Raw genomic sequence first — 17,837 nt, 5'->3', positions numbered from 1 at the left:
TGTTTAGCCTTATTTCAACTTATTTTTTGCATAAGTAAATGAATTTTTTAAAAATGAAACTTTGTACTACTACTTAAGTGACATCCTCTATAGTTTGCCAAAAATAAATGTAAACTAGATATCCTAGTTAGGGCATAGGTTGAGCATATCTGACCTCAAAGCCAGCACCCACAGTGACACACTTCCTCCAACAAGGCCACGCCTCCTAATACTGCCACTCTCTATAGCCAAGGATTCAAACACATGAATGTATGGGGGCCAAAAGTATTCAAACCACCACAGTAGATAACCATATTCACTGAAGACAGAACAGTCCCCAGCCTCATCTGTGGGCACCCTTATAGAGAGAACGTACTAAGCCCACATCCTTTCCTTCATGTTAATGAGACTTGTGGTAGCAATCATGCAGCTTCGTAAGTTTAAAAAGAAATGTTGACTTTTATACTTCAAAGGAGTGGATTTTACTGTTGCTGAATTAATAAGACATAAGGGAGAAGGTAAGATTACAGGTGGTACAGGGTGGTTGAAATGTGCCAGCAATCTCAGACTCTGTCTGTGATATAATGAGAACGGGTGGAAAGCCTGGTCTGTGACATCGTTGCTGTTCATGCTATCAGGTGACAATCCCTGAGCTGGTGCTAGGCCCTCTTCTGGTTGCACTGGGCCATCCTAGTGTAGGGAGCCAAGAAATAAACACAAAACACTGGCAGATTAGGTGATGTGCTGATGTTGCTAAGTACTGTAGAAAAGAAATAGGCAAGCTGATGGCAAGAACCAGAGAGCGTCCTTCTGGAAAGAAGCCACGTGGGTTGCGGGGACATGTCAAGCAGGAGCAACCAGTACAGATGCCACAGGGTACAGAGTGCTTGGTGTTCATGCAACAGCTCAGCAGCAGTGCGCGTTAGGCACGAGGCTCCCAGCTGTGGAAGGTGAGGTCCAGGGATGGTGTTAGAGGCTGGGGAATAGCAGCCTGCCTGTTTGCTGTGAGGGAAATGGGGTCCTTGGAGGATCCTCAGCAGATGAGAAAACATCTTCGCCTACAGATGTGAGATGCCTTGCAATGGTTTTTAAAGGCTTCCAGTGTCTTGGGAGCTGTTCTACACTGTGGGAACAGGATCAGAATCCTTAGAAGCAAAGGCAAAAAGACTCTGCCTTTTGGAGAATAATGGCTACCTGATGCTAAAGCAGAAGCCAGGGCCAGTTTTCCTTCCTTCATGGTGTTTAATAAAGCATCCCCACTGGAGATGTTGCTTATAGCTAGATCTGCATTAAAGCTGTGCTCCTATGGACCCGGAACCTCACCAGGAACAGCCCTGTTCATTCTTCATCCCACTGCAGACTTCCTAATGCAGCTCTTCAGTTACTTTTCTGAAAGAATTCATGACTTTCACAGTCAGGTCAGTAAATCGGGTGCCGACTGTATCTTGCATGGATGCTGTTTTATTTCACTGTCTTCGCTGGTCACATGGTCGAAGTGTTTTCTTATCTCCATGAAGCTACAGAATCACAGAGCAGAGCACTGCCATCAGAGTCCATCTGCTGCAGAATCAAGCTGGCTGTTTGAGTGTCGGGAAGGTGAGGCAGCCCTTGCGGGTTAGCCTGGGGATGATCAGAAATAGATCTTATATCCAAATAGCCTGTGTACCTACCATGGTCACCGCCTCCTCCTCTCCCATTCTCCAAGGTCATCTTAAGGTCATCTAGGTTAAGTCGCTGTGTCAGCTCATTAGGAGGCTGCTGTCATGTGAGTTGGCCCAGGACCAGTGTTGGTTCACTTACAAGTGCATTCTTAGTAGTTATCTACTTTGTTCTCTCCTTCAAGGCCATGTGCCTTTGCTGGGCTAATTATAACGAAGCACTTTGAAGACTTTGAAGTCATCTGTGTTTAGGAATGCATTTTCTAGCAACTTAGGAACTTGAGGCATACGAAGCAGGTGACTTTGTGATAGCCCCTCCTTTCAGGTGCAGAGAAAAAATTTAAATTCATTTATAAGCCAAATCTCCATCTATGTTATTAAATTGGCTGTTTCTTTTCTCATACGAGTGCATTGTGAACTTCCTGTTTTCTAGCAAGTTTCTCCTGGAAGTGGCACAGTGGGCGGCACTGTTGGATTCTCAGTTTCTCCTTCTGCTGCTTCTCTCCAGAGCTGCTTCTCTCCAGAGCTGCTCTTGGGTGGCTCCGTGTGTCTGTGCAGCGGGAGCTGAGCACTGCCCTGCTCTAGTGCCCTTGGTGCTGAAGAAAAAGGCACACAGTGTGGTGAGACACATGTCCCTTAGGACATGGGCACAGCCTCATGAGCAAACCATGTAGTTGATCTGGGGCCAAATCAAGAGTCTAAGCAAACATGGCAGAGAAAAGGCAGGCACTGCTCGCTCACTTACAGGAGTGGTGGTAATGGTTTTGAAATATGATTTTTGTAGTGTTTCTTCTTTTTATCATTTTTTTTTCAGATAGATGCTTGCTATGTAGGTCAGGCTAGACCCACACGCACAGTCTTCTGCCTCAGCCACCTGAGTGCTAGGGTCAGTGCTAGCCCCACCATCCCTGGCTGATCCAAGCTTTGTTCTACAACCCCAGAGTGCTCACTGCCTGAGGCTCAGGCAGGCAAATGGATCCTGTTTCTTTTGCCTTCACATAGTCTCTTGGTATTTCTGAGGGAAAACTAAGCCAGATTCTTCCCCCTTGGCCGTTCTGTGGAGAAGGCAGATGCAAGTACAAAGGTTGTGGACATGGTCCTGTGTGTCCTAGCTATGATCCGAAGCCACTGGGCAGTTGCTTTCATGGTTCTCTGAAGACCCAGACGGCCTTTGATGATGAGTGGGACCTCAGGCTGCCTCCACCTCTTCTCTCTCTCTTCACTAGGAAGACCCGGCTCCTTGACTTTTGTTCAAACCTCCTTTGAGGCTTTCCTGTCCCCGGTGTTTGAGGGGAAATTCTTTTAGTAGTGAAGGTGGCATTGAGTAAAACGCCATGATCTCCCACCCTAGCCCTGAAGTAAAAAGGCCAGGCCACACCATTGAGTAGGATCTGGTGTCCACAGAAGCATGGCGTTCTTCTGACGTCCTTACCTACTACACAGCCTCCGCCGGCTCAGGTCCCAGTGCTGAGCTTCTTGACCGGCATGGAAGTGGGGTGGGCTGTGTGCCAGAAGGGTGGGAAACCCTTTTTGCTCAGAAAACGTTCTGAGTCTGTGAGATGCTTTCAGACGGTGGTCCTGGTGCTCGTGGGCCTCTCTAGCTAATACTCTTTACCCCTGGCAGGAATCTGACATATGCTATGCCATTCCTTGTTAGTGCATCGAAACCTCAGTGCAAACCAACATGGCTGTGGCGTGGGTATCCCTGTCTCACAGCCCCCTTCCCACCGACCTCAGAACTCTCCATCTTCTATTTCTGTTTCTCAAACTGTTTTGTTGATGGAAGGAATGTTAGCTTTTTTTTAAATCTTTTTTTTTGTGTGTGTGTGTTTTATGTTCATTTTTATTCGTTTACAGAGACTTAGGTTTCATTAGTGAATTTCTCAAACAGAATTCTCTTTTGTGGTTTCTCTCCCCCAACTCCCCAACTATGCCCCCTCCCCCTCCCCACTCCCTGTACTCCTTCTCCAGTGTGAATCAGGGTCCAGCTGTATGGTCCAGGCTCGCCCTGTTAGCCACCTCCCTCAGCCTAAGAAGGGTGTGGTTGTGCCTTCTTTCACCTCCCCCTCTTCCTCCTCCTCCTTCTTCCTCTTCCTCCCCCTCCCCCTCCCCCTCCCCTCCTTCTCCATTGTTTCTAGTTAGCATTCACAGTAAAGGCTTCCATTGTGAGGTTTCCTATGAGTTTCAGTACATGTTGTCGTTTGACCATTAACTAACCTCCGCTGTCCTCCCCTCCTGCCTTGGTCTGTTCCTGTTCGTCTCCCCAGTCGCCCGTGCTCTCACACTGCGCAGATCCCTTTGCCCTATCTTGTTTCATGCTCATTCGGCTCTCTCCCTCTGTCTCATAGTCTCTTCCATTTCTAGTCATGGGTGCATGTATGTGTGTAGGCATGCATGCACAAATAAACATACAGCGCACATTTTTATCTGAATTCTGCGCTGTGTTTGTCTGGGTCATTTTGCGTAACGTAATTATCTCTAGTTCCACTATTTCCCTGAAAATGCCATGATCACAGTCTTGTTTACAGCTGAGTGAACTCCCACTCTGTCTGTATACCGCACTCTGCATCCATTCTCATAGGTTTTCTCTGCCGCCGCCAAAGAAATTAAGCCAATTCATGCTGAATTGAGAGTCAAAAGGCAGGTTTATTTGGGGGCAGCTTTTGGGCGAGTAACTAAGGAACTAGGCCAGGGAAATCATCATGCAGACAGGGAGATGGGGGAGGAGAGAAGGAGAGAGATGGGGGAGGGAGAGAGAGGGAGAGGGAGAAGGAGAAAGATAGGGGGGAGGAGAAAGTGAGGGGGGGGGGACGAAAGCGAGAATAGGGAAGAGCCTCCTGGGGACGGGAAGCCTAGCTCCAGCGTGGGTTATACAAGTGTGCCTTGTAACAGGTAGGGACTGACAGACACCTAGAGACCCTGTAGGCCAGGTCCACTTTGATAAATAAGCCCCTGAGCTCCATGTCCAGGATCCGAAAGCCATCACATTCATCTGAAGATAGACACTGAGACTGGCTCTAGGTCTTCACTGCTCTGAAGAGTGTGACTTTAACCACGGATGAGCAGGTATCCGTACAGTGTGATGACTTAGAGTCCTTAGACGCACACAGCTGTAGGCGTGGTGTATTTGCATCCACTGGTGTTTTAGTTTGGATTTTGAGCAGCTCCGTATTGCTTCCATGATGAGTGCACCCACTTATGTTCCCACTGTGGAAGATTTTCCGACAGCCTCACCACCCTACCATGTGTTGTCATTTATTTTCTTGATAACTGGGCTGCAGTGGAATTTCCAGGTGGCTTTAATTTGCACTTTGCTAATGGCTAAGGATGTTGAATACTTTTTCAAGCATTTATTGGCCTTGCATTTCTTCCTTTGAGAACTGTCTGTTCGGTCCATTCCATTTATTGACTGGATGATTTGATTTTTCTGGTATTCAGTTTTGGAGCTCTTTTGGAATCTAGGTAGTAAACCCCTGTTGAGTGTATCGTTGGCAAATACTGTTTTCCTGTTCTGTGGGTTGACTCTGATGGCGTTTTTGTCTCTGTGCAAAAGCTTTTTAATTTCATTGCTAATCCTTGGGATGATTTTCTGTGCTTTTCAGGTCTTTTCCAGAAAGCCTTTTGCCTTTCTTGGTATTTCAAGTCTTCTGCTTAGGTCTTTGGTCCACCTTGAATTGATTTTTCTTTATGGTGAAAAATGTAAATCTTGTCTCATTCCTGCCCATGTGGTCCCCAGTTTTCCCAGCACCAGCATTGAAGAGAACGTCCGTCTCTTCAGTCTGTCTTCTTGACGTCTCTGCGAGGTACTCGATAGCCTAGCTATGTGCGTTTATTTCTCTGTGCTCATTTAAGTTCCCTGTCAGAGGGTCTGGTTCTGTCACTGTGGCTCTACAGTGTGCCCTGCGTGTGTGTGTGATAGCTTAGTCAGTCTCTTCAGCATTGCGCTGGCTATTTGGAGTATTTTATGTTTCTGTATGAATTCTAGAAGTTTTTTCCTAGTGCTGTGAACAGTGCCACTTGACTTTTGGTGGGAATTGTATTGAGTTCGTAGACCACTTTTTGTAAAGGACCTGTTTTCATGACATCCTGTCAGTCGGAGAGCATTGGTGGGAGAGCTTCCATCACCTGGGGATTCCATTTCTTTCAGTCGTTCAGGTTTCATCATAGGCGTCTTTTAATCTTCTGATGAGGAAGGAGGTTAAATTATTATGAGTGAGGTTTCCCCCATCTCTCCTTCCTGGCAATTTAAAGATGTAGAGAAGGACGCTGTTGTCTGTGTGTTGGTGTTATGGCTTTCCACAAGGCAGAAAGCAGCTATCGGATGCAAGACTTTTCTAAGGTGTCTTTATGGCCTCTGAGTTTAGGCTCATGTTATCCGTAAATAGAGATCATTTGACTTTCTTTTTCCTATTTGCCTGCCTGCCTTCCTCCCTTCCTCCCTCCCTCCCTCCCTCCCTTCCTCCCTTCCTTCTTTTCTTCCTTTCTCTCACCATATCTCTAGTTAATATTTGGAGTCTATACTAGTAACCGTGTAAGTGTGGAAAGCCCTGTGTCATTCCTGGTTGTAGAGGATTTAGTGCAGTAGTGGCCATAGATTTGTCATATGGAGCTTTTATTATGCAAAACTACATCCTTCTGTTTGTAGTTTGTTCAGGGATTCCGAATGAGGGACATGCATTTGTTAAAGGCCTCTCCTGCACCTACAGTGGCCCTGCATTCTGCCCTGCATAATGTACGTGCTGTACTGCACCTTTATCTGATGTTGAGCCATCCTCGCATGCCTGGATGGAACCAGTTTGGTTATGGGTCATGTTTTATGACTAAGGATTTTGTGAAGAAACCTTGTGTTTATGTTCACCAGCGAGTTTAGTTTGCAGCCTTTTGTCGTTGTCCTCTGGTTTGGAGATTGTGGTGACACTGGCTTTGTTCACTGCGATGGAAGCCTCCTGTCCCTTTCTGTGTTATGAATCAGTCTGAGGAGCATTGGTGTTAGCTCTTCCTTAAGAGTTTAATAGAATTTGGCAGTGAATTCATCTGGATCTGGGCTTTTCTTTGGAGGTGTTTGCTTGTTTGTCTGTTTGTCTGTTTGTTTTGTTACTTCATCAGTTTCATTGCTCTTTATGGATTTAAGTTGTTTATATCTTGGTTTAATTTGATAGCTCATATATGCTAGGAATTTATCTATTACAAGGAAGTGGTTCCTAGTTGTCTGTCTTCCCTGAATATCCAAATCTGAAGAAGAAGGAGGAGGAAGAAGAAGAAAAAGAAGGGACAAGGAGGAGGAGGAAGAAAAGAAGAAAGAAGTTGTTACATTATTTGGTTTTTTGTTGGAGGTTGGAAGAGCTTAGACTGTGGCATGCATGAGGGTCAGAGGAATCAGTTGTCTCCTCCCACCATGTGGCTTCTGGGGCACACACACCGCTTGATGGGCTGAACAAAGAGTGAGATGTCTGAGGAGGAAAAGAAGGTTTTATTTGTTAGCATGGCTAGGGCCCTGTGTTTGCTTTCTTGTCCTGTGACAGAGTCCTCCATGTGCCCTCTTCCTGCTTCCAAGCTCCCCAATCCCAGAAGACAGTCCCATGGTGCACACAGTAGTCTTTTTATTCCCTCTTTACCAGGGTGGTCAGGGCCTCCAAGTTTGTCCCCTTCTGCAGAAATAACCAGCGCAAGGGTAGGAGAGGTAGTGAAAGCATTTCACCTCCCTACAGATAGCTCGAGGCTCTACCACCAGGCTGCTCTGACTGTGAATGCTTTCACGTGAAACCCTTTAAAAGGTGCTCTCATTTCTCTTGTTGTAAATGTGCTGCTGAACCTGGACCTTCACTGAAGTTGAACTATGGTCATAGTCATCCCCCTTCAAAGTACTCTGACTTACCTTCTCTGAGCCACTGCCTTTTAATGGCACAGATAAAGCTTTAGCAACTGTCTTAATGTTGCCCACATTCCTGCTTTGTTTTGTTTAAACAGCTTTAGGTGAAATCAGTTCTACACATCAAACAAACATTTATTTAGCGTAAACCGAAACCTTTCCATTAGACTAGGTCTCTTCTCTAGTTTCTTACTTGAGCCGTTTCCACCGTTGCTAATCTTCACAAGTTGCTTTTTGTTTGCCTCATAGATGTTCGTTGTAGGGGAACAAATGGTGGTCTTCTGTGCTCACAGGACATGATGACAGTAGCCCAGCTCCATGGGGAACATGATCACCCAGCAAAGCAGACACCACAGCGTGGTGCTGGGGTCGCCAGACACTTCTTTGGAGGGCAAAAGAAAAGAGGAGTTTGGGGGTGGATTGGAGTTGTACTTTGATGTTCAAGTGGAAGGCAAGCCATGGAAGACTCATCTGTAAAGTGTTGGTCAGCCTCTGACCTGTGTGCAGTGAGATGGTCGCCACTGCAAGGATCAGACACCTAAGCCTGAACTGGCTTGAGCAGAAAGGGGCTTTGGCGGTAGATCACCCAGCCAGTCAGCAACTATCTCCTGGACCTGACTTTCTTTATTCACAAATATTGTTCACTTCATTTTAGGGAATTAGCATGTAGACAAAGCTGCTCAGGCCAGGGCTGGGTATAGGAAATGGCCTGAGAAAATAGGGGTTCAGGATAGGTTTTCATGCTTATCTAAGCGTTATGTATCTTGACTGTGGCAAGTCACATAGTTCTTCCCTGCCCATTCCCTCTCCCCTTGGCCTCCAAGAGGGAGCTGCTTTCCCCCATCCCCTCAGACCTGACTTTTAACCTCTCATCTCATGTCCTGCCACGTTGACTCCAGTTTGACAGCAAAGTGTCTTCAGGCTCCTTTTTGTGTTTTTCTAGTCTCAGGGCCTCTATTCTTATGAAACCCAGGAATGGGAAGGGATGTTTGGCTTCACCCTGGGTTCCTGCTGCTGTAGCTCTGTCTGTACAACAGGACTGAGCCTGGAGAAGCCATGGTTATGTAATCCTGTCTCCTGGGCAGGAGGAGGTGGTCAGTGCAAGCAGCTTAGTATCTTCACGGAGGAGCGTAAGCAGTGCCTTCTGCCTTTGCTGCTGCTCGCCTTTTGTTATTGGCCCCTACTGAGTCGCCGAGTAGACCCTTAATGGCTGCATAGGATGCCGAATGCCTCTCTAACGAATTAGATATTGTTTGCTTCTGTGACTAAGGTGATCCCCAGCTTCTCCTGGCCCTTGGGTAAGTTCTTTATCTTCAGTCTAAGAATGAACACGATGCTCTCAATGTCTGTCTGTCATTGCCTTCTTAGCGTTTGCTAAGAATCACCCCCTATGACTTCCATACACAGTGGGTGCTGCTTGTACTGCAGGGTCTGAATATTTGTTCTGAGCACTAAAATATGCGGCCTGACCTGGGCTGGCGTCCTCACAGGCCCTCCACTCTGAGAGTTCCAATTCCTCAGCGTCCAGAGCGAATGCTCTGGAGCCCCCAGGGTGTGATGGGAACTGCCTAGGTCGAGCTTTTCTCACCTCTGTCCATGAAGTGCCAAAGGAGACGAGCAGGGAAGCCATTGTCCTTGTTGGTCTATCACAAGGACATTATAACCACCACCTTCTTGCTCTGGTCCACAGGTCGAGTTTGAGTGGCTGAGGCAGTTCTGGTTTCAAGGAAATCGATACAAAATTTGCACTGATTGGTGGTGTGAGCCCATGACTCAGCTGGAGGGGCTGTGGAAGAAGATGGAGAGTGTGGTAAGTGCCTGGGTCTGGGCGCATTGGAGAGGGTGGTAAGTGCCTGGGTCTGGGCGCATTGCAGAGGGTGGTAAGTGCCTGGGTCTGGGTGCATTGCAGAGGGTGGTAAGTGCCTGGGTCTGGGCGCATTGGAGAGGGTGGTAAGTGCATGAGGTCTGGGCGCATTGGAGAGGGTGGTAAGTGCATGAGGTCTGGGCGCATTGCAGAGGGTGGTAAGTGCCTGGGTCTGGGCGCATTGGAGAGTGTGGTAAGTGCCTGGGTCTGGGCGCATTGGAGAGTGTGGTAAGTGCCTGGGTCTGGGCGTATTGGAGAGGGTGGTAAGTGCCTGGGTCTGGGCGCATTGGAGAGGGTGGTAAGTGCCTGGGTCTGGGCGCATTGGAGAGGGTGGTAAGTGCCTGGGTCTGAGGGGCTGTGGAAGAAGATGGAGAGGGTGGTAAGTGCCTGGGTCTGGGCGCATTCTCTGGGGCACTGCACTGTACAAGTCTTCGGCCAGGCAAACGCTCACGTCGATCTCAGCGGTTGGTGTACTAGGTTATCTCCTGTAAGGCAATGGAGCAGCCTGCAGTTTGTCAGTAAGGCGTCAGGAAACATGTCTGATATTCTTCACAGAAGGCAGCCACTAGACACGAGCTGGGACACAGCATGAGAACAGGGCAACAACAGTACCCAGCTTTCATTTGTGTTTTCATCCTCCAGCCACTATGAAGAGTTTACATCCTTACAGCAGTTGATGCAGACAGTATTGTGAGCCCTAACTTGTAGATGTGAAAGCCTAGATACAGAGAAGAAAGACGCGTGTCCAGGGCCACTCAATAGATCACTGAGATGAAAGCATGGGCACCAGGCTGCAGAGTGCACACGTGTTTACTCACCATAGCGTAGCAGTTCAGCAAAGAGAGAAATGGGAATGTCACTGTGTACCACTATAGCCAAAATAAAACCATGTTGTGGGACCTAAAAAAAAAAAAGTCATGGTCTGGTAAGATAGGTCAGAGTTGTGGACGGTTGTCACCAAATGTGATGACCTGGGTTTTAATGCCTAGGACCGACAAGGCATAAGGAGGGTTGTTATGAATGAACAAGGACGCCATGGAAGGAGAAAGGTTCTCCTCCCCTCCCCTCCCCTCCCCTACCTCACCTCACCTCACCTCTCCTCTCTCTCCTCTCCACATGTGCACGTGGTTCAGATCAGTATCAGGTTCAGGTCACTGCTGACTTCTAGGAAGATGCTGGTCTCCTTGGAGGAGCAAGAGGAGAGGGGAAGAACCATTGGTCTTGGAACTGGGGAAACGAGATCAGAAATCAGAGCACTCGGGGTGTGTGGAACGTGGACATACCAGCTAGGTGGCAGGTGGAAGCCACTTGATGAGCCTCGGCTTGGATAACCATAGCAACGGCAAATGCGTGCATGATATTTTTATGATTAATAAAGATTTTATGAGTACTGAGGACTTACACAATGTTCATGGTGACCCCATGTGACCTTGTGGTAGGAATGACTTCTGTCTTACTTTTAATGTCAGGAGGCAGGAGCCCAAAGGCCTTATGTAACTTTCCCAAGGTCACCAGCTAATAGGTGGGAGAGCTGGGATTTGAACTCTAGAAGGCCTGCTTTAGGCTTCTTGCCCTTTGCCTGCTCACTAATCTGCCTCCAAAGGCTTGGCTTTGGAATGTAGAGGAAAAGTGATAAAAGCCTGCTGACCTCTGGAGAGCGCCACTCACACAGCATTGGAAGGATGTGGAGAGCAGTGACTCATCTGCAGGGTGCACAGTGGTCACCAGTCCCCACCCATATGCTTCTCTGGCAGCTTCATGGACCTGTGGTTGACGTACAGGAAGCTAAACAATCATAGAGTATACAGTTTGATGAGTGGAGAAATAAATATATGCCTATGGAGCTATAATCATAGCCTACACTGAGACCCGTCTGTCACCTCTGAACGTGTCCACTTTGGCCAGCCAACTTAGTGTTGCTGTTTTGATGACGATGTTGGTGTAATGTCTTCAGTAATCCCTGTCTCATAATAATGGAAATGTCAGGCTGCAAAGATGAAGGCCTCAGCAAGCCTATGCCTCAGAATGCACATCTCTGAGATCATTCAGATTGGCCCTCGCAAGGATCAGCCTCTGGAAAAGGGACACCATCAAAGGCATATTTCCCCCAAGCCCTGGGTTAGTACAGAGCACTGTGTAGCCGACTTGGAAATGGTGAAGAGTCCTCTCTGCCTGGCTAGCTCTGTTTCTGAGCCCAGTCTGGGGAGGAAATGCTGTTCTTACAGGATGCGTGCAGCTTTGCCTGTGTGAGCTTTTGGTTTTGTTCATTTTCCATATGCTCCTAGGTTCCTGCTTGCTGAGGTCTGATTATCAGATGTCAACCTGATGTTAAAATCATAATCTTATCAAGCCGTAAATTAAGACTTAGAAACAAGTAAGAAAAGAACTCATTAATTTTGTAAAATAAATCTTTTAATCATTTACTTTTCATTTTATGTACATTGGTACTTTGCCTGTGTGTGTGAGGATGTCTGATCTCCTGGAATTGGAGTTACAGACGGTTGTGAGCTGCCATGTGGGTGCTGGGCATTGAACCTGGGTCCTCTGGAAGAACACCTACTGCTCTTAACCGCCGAGCTATCCCTCCAGCCATAAAAGAGTATTTCATCCTGCCCCCAAGTGAAAGTTTTAGTACTGTGATCACACCAGTGTTCATTACTAATTCACTGGAAAGAGGATGACTGGAGATGCGTGTCGGCCTCAATACGTGAGTACACATTTGGTAATTAAATTAATTAAACGGAGAGTCTCCTTTTTATTATATTTTATATGGAAGGAAGGAGGGAGGGAAGGAAGGAATCCAAAAACAAAACAAAACACTAAAGGAGTAGCAATCTGGAGAATTTTCCAGAGCTCTGTTCTTTACTGAAGAAAAAAAAAAAAGAAAGAAAGAAAAATCAATGTTTCAGTGTCTCCCCTGCATACCACAGTTGGATCATTATCAGCAGAGTGAAGGATTGGGCCAAGATAAAAGGGATGTCTCTTCTAAATTAAGTTGAAGCATTGCTTTAGGCCTTTAAAAAAAGATTTCTAATAAACTCATGATAAATTATTTTTGCTATTGAGAGAGACAGTAGAGAATAATCTTTGGAAAAGTCCCTGGCTCTGTGGCTCTGTGTGCAGTGCCATGTGGTATTTGGGTACTGGGGCTCGATAGGCATTGGCTGGTGAGTCTGGCTCTGTCAGCCTTGCTCCCGCTCTTTGGTTTAACTTGTTTAACTTGTAGGCAGTAGGGGGCAATGTTGAGCTGCCAGTTGGCAGTCCCAAGATGCTGCCTTTCAGGAAAATGCATATAAATGTCCCATTAACTGCCAAGAATTACCCCTGTTGCTTCAAGTTAGCTGTAATCTTCAAGATTCCATGACACAGGAAATCAGTTGTGGGTTCACAGATTCAACAGCAATTTCACTACAGAAATGCAGTGTTTGGGGCGCATTTAGAGTCTGTGGAAATAAGCTAATTGCAAGGGCATTTCTTGATTTTTCAAACTTTTCTTCTATGGAATATATTACTCCAAATTATCATGATTTTAGACAAGCGACTCCTCGTTATCTTTCTGCGTTTTCGAGTTAATGGAGTCCTGTGGCTGTTGTGAAAAGGTGTCTTTGATCACTGCACCTTTGTTCTGAAGCACACATCCATCCTTTTCAGTGATAAAAATAAGACCTGCCTGCACCTTGGGCAATGCACACATTGGCTTCCCCCGCTTTGCTTATGAGTAAAGCGGCCTTTGATGGCCCTTGGACCAGGGAAGAGGCGTGTGCTGGAATTTCTGTCTGTCTTCCTGTCCTTTTTCTCATGTGTTTGGAAGGAATAGTCTCCTATAGCAGAATGGAAAATGCATTTTGAAATAGCTGTTCCCCCATTAGTGGTAATTGCTGCGCATGTCATAACCAGCCACATATTTCAGGAAGTTTAGTCAGCTGTACATAAACTCCCTGGCCTCTGTTCCCCACTCCCTGCCCCAGCAAGTCCGCCCTGACACACTCACTGCTCATCCTCACCGCTGCTCTCCCAGAGGACAGCTTGTGAGCTTGCTCTTGTGATGCAAATGTTAAACCTTATATTTGAATGACATTCTGATAAAGCATCACCTCTCCCCTGAATATTGCTTGGTGAATTTATGGAGCATTGAGCCCGGAGCAGCCTGACCCTTGGCATCACAGTCAAACCTTTCTTGCCTTCGTTGCTCCCCACTCAAGAAGCAGTCTCACACTTGAGCACTCTTCACGTATTTGTATTTTATTATTTTTTTCAGCCAACCCACTACCTCTCATCCAAGATTATCATGTTGTGAGGAGACATTTCGGGATAGGAGAGTTAGCATTTGAAAGAAACCGTGCAAGCTTTTCTTGCCTGCTGAAGAGGGGTATGAAAAGCTCAAGTCTCCTGTGAGGCAGTGAAGTCTTGCGGTGGCCTGAGATTCAGTGGATAGGCCATTTGTCTCCCAGGGGTTGGTATCGCTCTTTGCAAAACTGACATTTATTTTACCTATAAAAATGTTTTAACACTATCAAATTCACTGCGAGACTGAGAAGAATGCTGGGGCTGAAATCCTCTAAATTGATGGCATTTATTCACTTCCTTTTGACCTTAAAAACCTCTATTTTGTACAATCCAGAGGAATTATTCCAGAGGAGCTTCCCGAGGAAGCGCCCTGAGAAGAGCTGGCAGTTTACGTACTGCAGGGGATTTTTTTCCGTGCACTTTATTGCTGTGGCTTTTCCTTTTGGAGAGAACATGGCTCCTGCTTATCCTCCATGCGTTTGACCATTTCCTGTCCTAGCACTAGAGTAGCAGCCTGTGCGTGGCCATTGGCCTTAATAACCTTTGTCGACCACAGAGGGTGCGAGCCAAGGCTGGATTATTTTAATGCATCCGTTTTGAATCAGTGTAAAATACAACATATAATTATGTTAGGTAAGCTATAGGCTACATTATAATTAATTTGCCCATTTATGTTAAAAATTGGCCCAGGAGAGCAGAGAGATGTGGCAAATGAGTGGGTGTTTCACTTCATAACATAACCAGGTTCTTGTTGTTAAAGTTTTAACAGAGAAATGTTCTCCAGAATGTAAAGGCGTCCCTGACAAGTTATTTATAATAGTTTAATTCCAGGTGAGTCATGCTTCTCTGCTTGTCATTGTGGTCTGCATAAATCATCAGGAAGCTGGTTCTGGAGGCTGCCGCCGCTGCAGGGACAGGTCCTCTGTGGCTCCCACAGCTGCAGGGACTGAGGGAGCCTAAGAGCAGTCCTGCCTGTTTGCTTGGTTGTTTGTTTGTTGAAAGGTTAATGAAGCTGTCACTGTAGCTGTGGGATAAAGTTCTTTATAAGTGAACAAGGCTGCTTCTTATGCGCTGAAATATATATCGAACAGTGGTATTTAGATAACAGCACAAATAAATTCATATTAAAATTCCTCTTAAATTAGAAGGTTTTAGGGGGCCTGAGGGATATAACAATAAAATATAAAGAAATATGTCAGGCTCATATTAATGGTAAAATCATCCAGACACAGTATGTCTATTTATACGTGTATATGTTTGACTCTCCCATAAGTATTCCTGTGAATGCTAAATTACGTGTGCTAACATATTGCCTCCTATTTTCAACATTTCTATTTTCATTTTCACATTTGTTTTTATCCTTAATTGTGTGTATTGTCTGTGTATGGATATGTGCAAATGAATGCAGGTCTTTGGAGGCCAAAGGATTCAGGTCCCCCTAGAGCTGGATTCAGAGGTGGTTGTGAGCCAACCAGCATGGGTTCTGGGAATTGGACCTGGGTCTCTGCAAGAACCTGACAAGGTCTTAACCACTGAGCCGTCTGTCTAACCCTAGGGTCAGTATTCCTAGTTTCGGAGCAGAGTATATTTTAGTAATTTATGATGTGGTTTGAGGGGGTTGGCGATTTAGCTCAGTGGTAGAGCGCTTGCCTAGCAAGCGCAAGGCCCTGGGTTCGGTCCCCAGCTCCGAAAAAAAAAAAAAAAAGAAAAAATGTGGTTTGAAATGTCAGTTCCCCTCTCCTTCTTTTGACTGGGGCATTGTTGTGTGGCTCAAGGTATGCCTAGAGTGGAAGCAGGTTAAACAGTTAGAAGCGCCCAATAATTCCGACTCTGGAACACAGTGTTTTAGAGCCTTTGTGTTTATCTTTGGAAATTGGGCAAAGCTACAACCACTGGCTTACATTTTCGGTGATCCTTAAGACAGGCTCTTTGGACCCATCCCTCCATTCCAGTTCCCCAGGACTCTATTGTTCTAACAGCAAAAATACCTGGAGGGAGGGAGGCAGTCTTCTGGGTAATTTAACATTGAACTCCTTTCTAAAGTGTTTTGGGTTCTTCCTGATAGATTTCTCTTAGAGCAACCTCTGTCCCCCAGCTGCTACAGACTTAGTAATGATTTTTTTCTAAGTGTGTGTACCCTGTCCTTTTCGGGGGCAGGGGAAATAATACAATTCTGAGAGAATTCAGACTTAAGCCTCCCAAGCAGAGTGTGCATGGGAAGCACAAAAGCCCGTGTTTGTGATTCTCTTTGAAGTGTTTTGCAACTGGATAAGGAAAAATTTAGAAAGCGGCTGATAGTGTTCAGGGTAAATACTTAAACCCCTTTAGAGAATTTCACACACAGATACTGTGTGCAGAAAAAAGGGGTACTTATGTTTCTTAAAGCTGCTACAGCCTGCAGCTTTGTGTTTAAAGACAGAGGTGTTGAATGGAATTCTACTGAGGATACATCCAGTGACAGCATCTGCTGGAGCATCAGAGCCGGCCAGTGGCAGACTCCCTGGTCTTAACCCTTGCGTGAGCAGTATGAGCAGAGCTTTCTAGTGCCCATCTCAGGATGTGCGAGGGACACTCAGAGGACTTGGCTGCCACCTCTGTTCTAAACACAAGAGCGAGACTGAAATCATAGAAAGTGTGACGGGAGCTGGAAGTGCCAAGCGAAGGTGTGCCTTCTCTTTAACCCCTCTTACTGCCTAGAGAGCAAGCCTGAGGTCACAGGCAGGGTTTCTGTTTTCACTTGGACACCAGAGCATTTGACAGATTTTGTCCACCTTCCTTAAGTACACACGTGCATGGCACAGACACACAGTTTTTATACATTCAATTTGTTAAAAAAATAAAACAAAACCAAAAGTCCACAGGTATGTCCTCTCGTTTTAAATGATTTTAACTGCTGTGAAATTGAAATCTGTGTACAGGGTGTAAAAGCCCCACCACCTCTCCTGGGGAGCTGTGCAGTCTCAGCTGCTGGAACGGGTCTGGGTTACTTTGATAAGCAGCCCATACCAAGCACGTGTAAATTCAGATGCCAGACTGGTGTGTCAGGAGTTTCCATTTTCCCCAAGAAAGACAAAAGCTAACACACTCTATACCTTCTTCCCTTCAGTGCTTTTCGAGAGGGCTTGGTGGAGTGTCCTTCAGTTACTCTCTGGTCTATCATTTACCCAATAGAAAACAACCTGTGCTAGGTCCTAAGTGAATCAGTACAGAGAACAAAGTGTTGTAAAAATAAATAAATAAAAAGGCAACAAGCCCACAGCTTTGAAAAGGAAGCAGCCTCTCCCAAGGTGCTGCCCGTATTTATTTGAATATTATCCACATTGGTTTTTTTGCTGTTTTAATCCCCAAGTTAGCTAACGAGTGGTCCCTAAAACTGTTGCCTTCAGAAGAACATTGCTGTAGTGATCTGCAGAGAGAGCTTGTAGACTCTTGTAGACTTGTACACAGTGTACAAGGGGGTCTCGAGGTTAGTGTGACCCCCTTGCTCAGAGGTATCCGTTGGGGTTCCACCCCCACCCCAGTTCCATCCCAGAGCTGAAGGGACTCTCAGGAGTGTGGGGCACAGTGCTATTCTTGCAATGCTCTCATCCACTGAGTGTAAATATTTGTGGGGTAGGATTGGGGATCCTGTCATAGTTTTGTAAAAGTGTCCCTATGGAAAAATGTGCTCAAACTGCCGCAAACCTCGCTTCTCTGAGAAATATGGGAACAGATGCAGTTGCCTCTCTCATACATCAAGGGTAGCATCACCACTGTCCTGCTTTTCCTCATTGATACCTGAAAAATAACCGGTGTTCACTCTTGAGAAAGGGGCTGTGATACTTTTGATTCTCCTAAAAGCACCTCTGTAATCACTGCTCAGTGGTGGTTTCAATCCCGTTTTTTACCTAACAAGTAAATGATTGCATTTTCTCTCCGTGTTTTCAGCCTCATCTGGAGCCACCTGCGACCATCTCACTTGTAAATATTTTCTCAGTGTGTAGCAAAGGCTCAGACAGATGATGATCTGCTTGCTTTTGATTGGTTAACAAAATTAGCTTGCAAGTGAAGAAATGGTGGTTAGGAAGCCAACTCTGAAAGGGAAGCGCTTGTGTTTTAGACACACCTGCTTTAGCTGTAGGGGCTTGGACCTCCTGGTTTCTTGATCATGTAATATCCCTATTACTTCAGGATTACTAAT

The 17,837-nt window shown here is 46.0% G+C and overlaps 1 protein-coding gene across 5 annotated transcripts in view; it reads left to right on the top strand.

Moving 5' to 3' along the window:
• Fto (FTO, alpha-ketoglutarate dependent dioxygenase) overlaps window positions 1–17,837 on the top strand; it is a 407,615-nt gene that overhangs the window by 150,344 nt on the left and 239,434 nt on the right. For all 5 annotated transcript variants that reach the window (XM_087594054.1, XM_087594053.1, XM_087594057.1 and 2 more), the window contains one exon: window positions 9,197–9,316. In XM_087594054.1, coding sequence (XP_087450180.1) covers window positions 9,197–9,316 — 120 coding nt within the window. The remainder of the gene's footprint in view (window positions 1–9,196; window positions 9,317–17,837) is intronic.

The sequence above is a fragment of the Rattus norvegicus genome, chromosome 19 (assembly GCF_021556685.1).
Source record: "Rattus norvegicus strain SHRSP/BbbUtx chromosome 19, alternate assembly SHRSP_T2T, whole genome shotgun sequence".
NCBI classification, from domain to species: Eukaryota; Metazoa; Chordata; class Mammalia; order Rodentia; family Muridae; genus Rattus; species Rattus norvegicus.
This window is presented reverse-complemented; position numbering and strand designations above follow the sequence as displayed.